This window comes from Carlito syrichta, unplaced genomic scaffold, assembly GCF_000164805.1.
Source record: "Carlito syrichta isolate Samal-C Ts95f unplaced genomic scaffold, Tarsius_syrichta-2.0.1 Scaffold288181, whole genome shotgun sequence".
Taxonomy (NCBI): domain Eukaryota; kingdom Metazoa; phylum Chordata; class Mammalia; order Primates; family Tarsiidae; genus Carlito; species Carlito syrichta.
Window position 1 is genome coordinate 9777 of NW_007232277.1, and position 9332 is coordinate 19108.

The following is a 9332-nucleotide window of genomic DNA, read 5'->3' on the forward strand; positions in this document are numbered from 1 at the left end:
TTTTTTGCAGGTAGTTAGCTGATTTCCTGGGTTGTTATTAGTCTATTTAGGGTCTCGATTTCCTCTTGTTTCAACCTGGGGAGGTTGTGTGATGTAAGAAAGTCCTCCATTTCATTTAGGTTTTCGAGTTTGTTTCCATACAGGTGTACATAGTAATCTCTGATAATCTTTTGTATTTCTTCAGAATCAGTTGTGACTTCATCTTTTTTGCATTTCTGATTATGTTTATTTGGGCTTCTTTTTCTTGGCCAGTCTAGCTAGGGGTCCATCAATCTTGTTTATCCTTTAAAAAAATCAGCTTTTGGTTTCATTGATTTTTTTTTTTTTTTTTGAGTTAGAGGATCTCACTCTGTTGCCGAGGCTGGAATACAGTGGCATGATCATGGCTCACCATAGCCTCGACCTCCTGGGCTCAAGTGATCCTTCCATCTCAGCCTTCCAATTAGCTGGGACTACAGGTGCAGGCCACCATGCCTGAGTCCTCCTTTTTTTTAAATTGTAGAGATGAGGTCTTGACATGTTGCTCAGGCTGGTTGCAAACTCCTGGACTTAGGCAATCCTCTCGCTTCAGCCTGCCAAAGTGCTGAGATTACAGTGACTGCACCTGGCCAGGATTTCTGAAATACATCTTGAACGAGCCTCTGTCCTAGGAACTATCAAACAATCAATATCCACCTCAACATCTAACACCATCCACTATAGAGTCTCTCACTCTTCTGTTTTACCTGTTGTGATAAATCAAGGCCCAACATAGTAAAGGAAACAATCCTGTGTCTTCCTGCCTGTCAGTCACTGCTCAGATGAGTGGAAACAGGCCAAACCACCCAGACAGTTGGGCTTCCAGGATGGGTAGAGAGAGGAGATGGACTCTCATTGATTTTTTTTTTTTTTTTTTGTATTATATTTTTGTCTTCTCTGTCCTGAATTTGGGCTTTTATTTTGGTGATCTGAATTCTTCTGCTGAAGTTAGGGTTTTGGTGTTCTTTATGCTTTTCTAGCTTCCTTAGGTGATTTGTTAGGCTACTAACTTGTGATCTTGCCATTTTCTTCACGTGTTTGTAGAGATATGAATTTCCCTCTTAGTATTGTTTCCATGGTATCCCAGAGATTTTGGTAAGGTGTTTCTTTGTTTTCATTTGTTTCTAGGTATCTTTTAATCTCTGTTTTGATTTCCATGTTGACGCAGGAGTTGTTTAGCATCATGCTGTTTAGTGTCCATGTCTTTGTGGGTTTTGGGGGGAATTTTGTTGGTGTTGATATTTATTATTTATTCCACCGTGGTCTGAGAAGATGCATGGCAGTACTTCAAACTTATGGAATTTGTTTATGCTTGATTTATGGCCGAGGATAGATGTGGTCAATCTTAGATTAAGTTCCATGTGGTGATTAGTAGATTGTATATTCCGTGGTTGTTGGGTGGAGCGTTCTGTAGGTATCAGTTAAGTCCTTTTGGTCAAACATCACATTGAGTTTCCAGATCTCCTTGTTGATTTTTTGTCTTGATGATCTGTCTAGGGTTGCTAGTGGGGTTTTCAAGTTCCCAGCTATGATAGTGTTAGAATCAATATCTTCTTTTAGTTTATCTAGAAGCTGCTTTATGAAAATTTGGTGCTCATATGTTGGGTGCATATATGTTTAGGATAGATATTTCTTGTTGATGGATTGAACCTTTTATCATTACGTAATGACCTTCCATATCATTTTTAATTTTTGATAGCTTAAAGGGCATTTTGTCTGATATTAAGATTGCAACTCCTGTATTCTTTTGTGTTCTGTTTGCCTCAAGTTTTGTTTCCCATCCTCTTACTTTGAATCTATAAGTGTCCTTTCTGGTGAGATGAGTCTGTTGGAGACAATATGTTGTTGCCTCATGATATTTTATCCAATTTGCCATTCTATATCTTTTCAGTGGTGCATTTAGTCCATTCACATTCAGGCTAATACTTGAGATGTGAGAGTTTATTCCTGTCATGTTTTTATAGAGTTTGTTGTTGCTGCTGCTGTTTGTTTGTTGTCTTTCTTTTGATTTGGGGGTTGATTTATGTGTGTTTTCAGTTTTCCTGCATTCTTGGGAAGGGCGTTGTCACTCTTTTTTTCCTTTCTTCTGTGTTTAATACTTTCTTAAATGTTTCTTATCGAGCTGATCTGGAGGCAGCGTAAACGCTTAGGGATTGAATGAATGTCTAGGAAGAATTTTAATTCTCCATCACTGATGTAACTTAGCTTAGCTGGGTAGGTAATTCTTGGTTGAAATTGTTTATCTTTGAGAACTTTGAAGATTGGGCCCCAAGTCTCCTAGTCTGAAGTGTTTCTGTAGATAAGTCTGCTGCTATTCTAATTGATCTTCCCCAGTAGATAGTCTGACCTTTCTTTCTTGCTGCCTTTAGGACTTTTTCTTTTATACCTACTTTGTGTAGGCAAATTACTATGTGTCTAGGAGTTGGTCTTCTCATTTGTTGTCTCACAGGGGTTCTCTGAATCTCTTGTGTTTGAATGGCCATGTCACTGATGAGATGAGGGAAGTTTTCTTGGATAATTTCATGGAATGTTTATTCCAGGGTAGTCTCTGTCTCTCTATCTGCCTCAGGGATTCCAATTAATCTTAGGTTCAGCCTCTTGAAATAATTGCTCATCTCTTGGAGGTTGTCTTTTTAACCTTCTTTTCTATCTTTTTAACAGTTTGGGTTAGTGCCATATTTTGGACCTCAAGCTCTCAGACTCTTTCTTCTGCTTGGTTAATTCTGCTTTCCATGCTTATCAGTTTGTTATTTATTTCATTCACTGTATGCCTTATCACTGTTATCTCAGTTATCAACTCCTTCATTCTTTCCTCTTGTCTCTCCTCATTTCTATTTATTCTATTAATATCTTGATATCTCGGTTTATGGTTTGGGAGCAGTCATTCTGGGGGCTTTTCATTGTTTGAGTTCCAAAGTCTGTATTCTTAGTGGCTGACCTTCCAGGGGTCTGTGTGAAACTCATATTCTTCCTTTGTGTAGGTTTTCCTCCCCCTTTTTTCACCTCTTCTTTAATTCTGTCGTTCAGTAATTGGGGAAATAACTTTTATTTCTGTTTGCTCAATCTCCTATTCTTCCTTATTTAGATCCTCTGGTTTTGTTCAGTTCTGAAGCCGTACTGGAGGTTGGGGCCTGTGCTTTTTGCAGTTTTGATATTTAATTAAGGGGAGAATTGTGATTCAGAAGGTATCTGTAGATCCCAGTATCTGCTGACAAGTGTGTGAGCCCCCTGGAACCCACTTCCCACTGCCTTACAATCTGTCCATGCAGTGGGGTTGTGTTTGCCCCTTGAAAGCAAAATGAGATAAGGGAAAAGAATGGAAAAAGGAAGGAGGAAGACGAAAGGAAGGTGGAGAGAGAGAAGAGGAGGGAAAACAACAGGCATACTAACTAATAAACAGGGAAAAAAAGAAAAAACATACAGACAACCATACAAACAGAAACTCCCTTATTTGTGTACACTCCCTCAAAAAATACCCATACACAAACAGAAAATCTAAAAAAAAAAATTAAAGTAACAGAAACAAAGCAAGTACAAAAACATAAACAAAAATAGAAAGAAGAAAAAAAAGCGCCGGGCTCGGTGGCTCAGCCTGTAATCCCACACCTTTGGGAGGCTGAGGTGAGTGGATTGCCTGAGCCCGTGGGTTCAAGACCTGCCTGAGCAACTTGGCGAAACCTCATCTCTACAATAAATCAAAAAATGAGCCAGGTGTGGTAGCACGCGCCTGTAGTTCCAGCTACTTGGAAGGCTGAGGCAGAAGGATCGCTGGAGCCCAGCAGGTCGAGGCTGCAGTGGCCGGGAGCAGCCACTGCATTCCAGTCTGGGCGACAGAGTAAGACTCCAACTCAAAAAAAAAAGCAAAAACTAAAACAAAAAACAAGGAAAAAAAAAAAAACTCGCCCTGTGGCCATTTCTATAACTCCAGGTTCCTCTGCCTTAAGGAGTGGCTCCAGTCTCCAACCCCTCCCCTCTACTTTCAGCACAGGCTGATAGAGTTGCTGTCATCATGGGTAAGATGCCCCACGGACTACTGTGGGAGGAGGATGGATCAGATCTGGACTCACCCTACTTGCTGCTGCTGCTCTCGAGTCTCCCACTCAGATCTGACGTGTCTATGCCTGTTCCAGTGTTGGGGAGGGGCATCTCCAAGTTGAATGAGAGGATAGCCTCTGAGTCCCCATGATGGTGGCTGGGCAGGGCAATGCAGGTCTCTGCCCAGTCCTGGGACTGAGAAGATGGCACCCATCAGTATCTCATCACTGGCGCTGGAGCTTTATTTCGGTTTTCCACGACCTGCCTTCTCCACAGTTCCTCCTGCTCGTGTGCAGTCTGCTGCTGCAGTTGATGGCAAGGGCTGGGTACCAGGTGGTGAGGGGTGGCTGTTCTTTGTTGCCTCCTCTCAAGAGAGCCCCAAGAATGGCAGACGATCCTGCGTGCCTGGGTATCTAATCTCAGGGCAGTGATGGGTTGCAGTTACCTCCGGAGGAGAGCCCTGGGTGCATGAACCCAAGTCCCCTCTCAGACAGACTTTCACTTACCCACTAGCACACAGAGAGTCTTTATGGACACTTGCTTTTGCAAAGACTCTCACATTCCAACCTGTTCTGTTGCCATCTTATCCAAAAGTCTCCAGTGTTTCTACTTTTAACTATATCCTAGAGAAACTTCTCATTTGTACTCAAGCAGACACATGCAAGAATACTGAATACAAGACTGTCAGGAATCACAAAAATCTAAATACCCATTAACCAGAAAACAAGTAATGGGTATATTCATCAGTGGGTACCATATAGCACCTAACAGGAATGATGGGACCTACATGAATCGATAGGGAGTTGCAGAAGCCTATGTACAGTGTGATATCATTGATACAAAGTTTTAAAACATTCAAAATAATAACACCTGACTGGGTGTGGTGGCTCACTCCTGTAATCACTTTGGAAGACTGAGGCAAGAAGATCACTTGAGACCAGGAGTTCAAGACCAGCCTGGGCAACATAGTGAGACCCTGTTGTCCCTACAAAACAACAAAAAATAGCTGTGTGTGATGGTGCATACCTGTAGTCCCAGCTACTTGGGAGGCTGAGATGGGTTGAGCTCTTGAGCCCAGGAGTTCAAGATTGCAGTGAGCTTTGATCATGCTGCTGCACTCCAGCCTGGGCAGCAGAGTGAGAACTTGTCTCAAAAAATAATAATAGTAATAATACCGTGTTTATGCATGCATACAAATGCCCTAAAAGTAGAAATTTAGAAGTGTCGTTATTTCTGGGCAGGGGAGGGAGATCAGGAAGGAACATGAAGTTGCAACTGTACTGGTAATGTTTTGTTTCTTTAAAAAAAAATGATTTAAAGCAAATATTCCAAAAATGCTGAGATTTCTTAAAGCTAAATGGTTATTACATTATTATTACTTAAAGTTTGATATATCTCATGGCAGAAGGGGGTAGACCTTAGAAAAAAGGGGGGAGAATATCAGAAGCTGAGACTTTAGTCTTCTAAAAGACGACATAATCACAAAAAGGACATTTAGAGTTAAGGAAGGTATGAAACAAAGAATCAAAAAGGCCTCACATTGCACGCATGCACCATAGTCCTGATTCCACACGTCTCCAGCCAGTATTCCAATGGGTGCTGCTGTTTCTGTACCTTGGGAGACTTGCCCAGCCCAGTGACGTCTGCCCCTGCTCACTACTAATAACTCCTCATCACTGCCTTTCCTCAGTGTCTTCAAGAGAACTCTGACATCAAGACCCACAGGCCTTTTGTAGCTGTAATGACCACTCTTTGTGAATGTAAAGACAAAGCCAGCAAGACCTTCACCAGGTAAGACCTTTGATTTGGATCCATGAGGGAGAAAATTCTGAACCTTTGGTGTTTTCAGCTTCTTCTGGCTAGCTTCTCCGCTTCAGAACTGATCACTGTTCTTGGATTCTAGGTTTGGTGTTCAGCCGTGTCCCATCTGCCTGGGAGATGCACAGGATCCCATCTGTCTGCCCTGTGACCATGTGTACTGCCAGCGCTGCATCAAAGCCTGGCTTGCCCCAGGGCAGATGATGTGTCCCTACTGTTTAACTGACTTGCCAGACAGATTCCCTCTAACGGTTTCCCAAGAGTACAGGTAAGACACCCTTTGTCTCAAGAACACTTCCTCATTTTGTTCTCCATTTTTTGGCAAATACAGTATTCAGAAATATAAACTCTACTAACTTTCACTTGGTAAAAAACCTAGCTTCAGAGAACCATCATAAAAAAGACCACTTATGTATCTTAATATCTGGTATCTCAAAATTATTCTTCCCCCAAGACATACACATGCACAGATTTGGGAGACAGCATATTTAGAGGAAATAAGCCAGAATGCCATAAAGTAAAGAAAGCTCTCACTAGAGGCCCGAGGAATTTAGATGTACCTGGTCAACCCTCTTGATGTGTAAATGTCCTTCTCATTCACTGAGCTGGGATAAACTTAGTTCTTGTTCAGCTTTGTGGAGGTAGTTAAAAGGAACTAGCACGCTCCGGGCTCAGCAGGCCTTGGCCCTGCTCTTTAAATGTTGCTTTTCCTTCCCTTTCCCTTCCTTCAGAGCCCTTCTAAAAGTGGAGCACCAGTCAAGCCCAGTGGTTGGGCTTTGGCATAATTAGGATATTGAAGGGTATTTCTGGCTGGTCTAAATGATCAAAGTATTCCTAGAAAGAGAAGAATCTAAATACTGTCTATTGCAATTTTGAAGACCAGTTTTAGTCAACGTAAGGAGTGACTTAAATCTTTCTATTTAAAAACAAAATGCTGTTAAAATCTCAAATCATCTGCATGGAGGGATTTTGGAACACATTCCACAGGTCTTTTGACTGTATTTTTCAACTGTTTCTAAGGAAAGCCATTGAAAAGCATGCCCAGTTCCGGCAGATGTGCAACAGTTTTTTCATAGACCTGGTTTCCACCATGTGCTTCAAAGATAACACTCCACCTCAACAGAAAGTGATTGAGAGCCTGCTGTCTCTACTCTTTGTACAAAAGGATCTCTTAAGAAATGCTCCCCAGAGTAAGCTTTCTTCCTATAAACCTAAAAATTCAGTTTTTCGCCTCATTTTTGTATGTCTGAAGCAGTGAGCTACCTTTTTCTTTCTGATTTAAGAACACCGTGAACACACAAAATCTCTGTCCCCATTCAATGATGTTGTGGATAAAACTCCTGTCATTCGCTCAGTGGTACTGAAACTGCTTTTGAAGTACAGGTAAGAATAACGACACGGAGATTTACTTCTAGAAAGTCTTGACTTTTTTCCTTCACCATGACTTTCTTTGCTGCTAAGTGTTCTTCTCATGACTAGTAACTATTTCATGATTCAGGGAAACTTTTTCAGAGAGAGACAACTTGGTTTATCTATACTGGTTGCGTTTTGACAGTTTCACATATAGACACATGAATGTAGTCTATCCATAAGCATATATTTAGCAGGAAGAGGACAGAATGCCAGGAAGGGATCATGGTGCTGTGAAGCACATGGAACTCATGAGTCAGGAATCAGCGGTTTTGATCCTAGTTCCACAACTACCTAGTTTTGTGATTTTTAGGATGATAACTTCGAATCTAACTTCACGCTCAATGTCCTAGATGTCCTCTAAGCTTATATTCCCCTGAACATGGGCTCTATCTGTATGTTTCTTTGTTTAGAAAGGATGTTGACCACGTCCAAGAATAGTATCATCTGTGGTACTTGTATTGATCTAGTATTGCATTTCTCAAAGAGTTTGTATGGACCTATGGATGTTGGGGAGGTCCCTGAGAGCAAAACTATTTTTAAAGACAAATTTTCCTTTTTTTTTTTTAATATGGTAACATTTGCAATGATGTTACAAAAAGCAGTGATATATAAACCTGCTGGCACTTTAGGAAAAAACTGTAGTAGTCATTGTTTCTTTACCACCAGTGCATGTAGATTTTTTCAATACTAGTTTCACTTATTACTTTTCCTACAGTTTGACCCTTGAGGTCTTGACTTTTTTTTTTTTTGAGTTGGAGTCTCACTCGGTCGCCCAGACTGGAGTGCAGTGGCCGCTCCCGGCCACCGCAGCCTCAACCTGCTGGGCTCCGGCGATCCTTCCACCTCAGCCTTCCGAGTAGCCGGAATTACAGGCATGCGCTACTACGCCTGGCTTATTTTTTGATTTATTGTAGAGATGAGGTCTCGCTGCCCAGGCGGGTCTCGAACCCGCGGGCTCAGGCAATTCACTCACCTCAGCCTCCCAAAGGCGCGGGATTACAGGCTGAGCCACCGAGCCCGGCTTGAGGTCTTGACTTTTTAATGTTTCTTGGAAATGGGAAGTACACACAAAACAATCCCACTGCATTCTGAAGTATACTGGTTATCTCAAAGAAAGTCACTCATAGCAATCTTTTAAGTTATAAACCGCCTGCTTTTTCATGGAATGCCATCTGTGCTTGCAAAAGTGACCAGCAAACTGCAGTTATTCAGACCAGGGGATCTGGCAAGCACTTTCTTGAAAACAAGCAAAGTGAGCCTATCACATCAAAACAATTGACGTCTCTGTTGCTGATGATAAAATTCAAACTTTTAAGCCAAAATAAAAATTTTGGAAAACACGTATTCTCCACCATCAGCTTGTTTGCTTTCTAATACTTAAAGACTTTTTGAGGCAATAAGTCTGTGGTAATATTAATGAGTGTGGGTGTGTTTTTTAAAAATACAGAACAAAAATGTGTCAACATTTTCAAGATCTGCATAGCTCAGTTAGCCAATATTTTTCAAATGACCAATGCCTCATGTCACATAATCATGTGGGCGGGGGGAGAATCAATATGAAGTGTAAGGTAGGCCATTTGATTTTGATGTAAGTGACTATGAAAAAGATGCTCGATAATGGTTTCAGGTTCCACATTGCAACAACTAACTTTTAGAAATGATGGTTTATAAAGTTTTGGTACAGTAGCAAAGAAGATAAAAGCATATCCACAGTTATCTGCAATGACTATTAAAATATTTCTCCCTTTTCCAACGATATAATGTATGAGACCAGATATTCTTCATATACTTCAGTGTAGCACAACTGACTGGAAGCTGAAGCAGATAAAATGAGTCAGCTAAACTTCTATTAAGCCAAGTGTTAAAGAGATTTGCAGGAATGTAAACAGAGACACTCTTCTCACTAATTAATTTTTGTTTTGGAAAACAGTTTATTTTTAAAATGTTATTTATTTTAACATGTAACAGTTTCAAGCTGGGCTCGGTGGCTCAGCCTGTAATCCCGCGCCTTTGGGAGGCTGAGGTGAGTGGATTGCCTGAGCCCGCGG

The 9332-nt window shown here is 41.2% G+C and overlaps 1 protein-coding gene across 1 annotated transcript in view; it reads left to right on the top strand.

The window, feature by feature from the left end:
- Window positions 1-9332, top strand: part of LOC103255494 (E3 ubiquitin-protein ligase RNF213) — a gene marked incomplete at its 5' end in the record, with an annotated part of 39826 nt that overhangs the window by 9647 nt on the left and 20847 nt on the right. The window contains 4 exons of the mRNA XM_021710145.1: window positions 5744-5844; window positions 5957-6139; window positions 6892-7061; window positions 7155-7254. Coding sequence (XP_021565820.1) covers window positions 5744-5844; window positions 5957-6139; window positions 6892-7061; window positions 7155-7254 — 554 coding nt within the window. The remainder of the gene's footprint in view (window positions 1-5743; window positions 5845-5956; window positions 6140-6891; window positions 7062-7154; window positions 7255-9332) is intronic.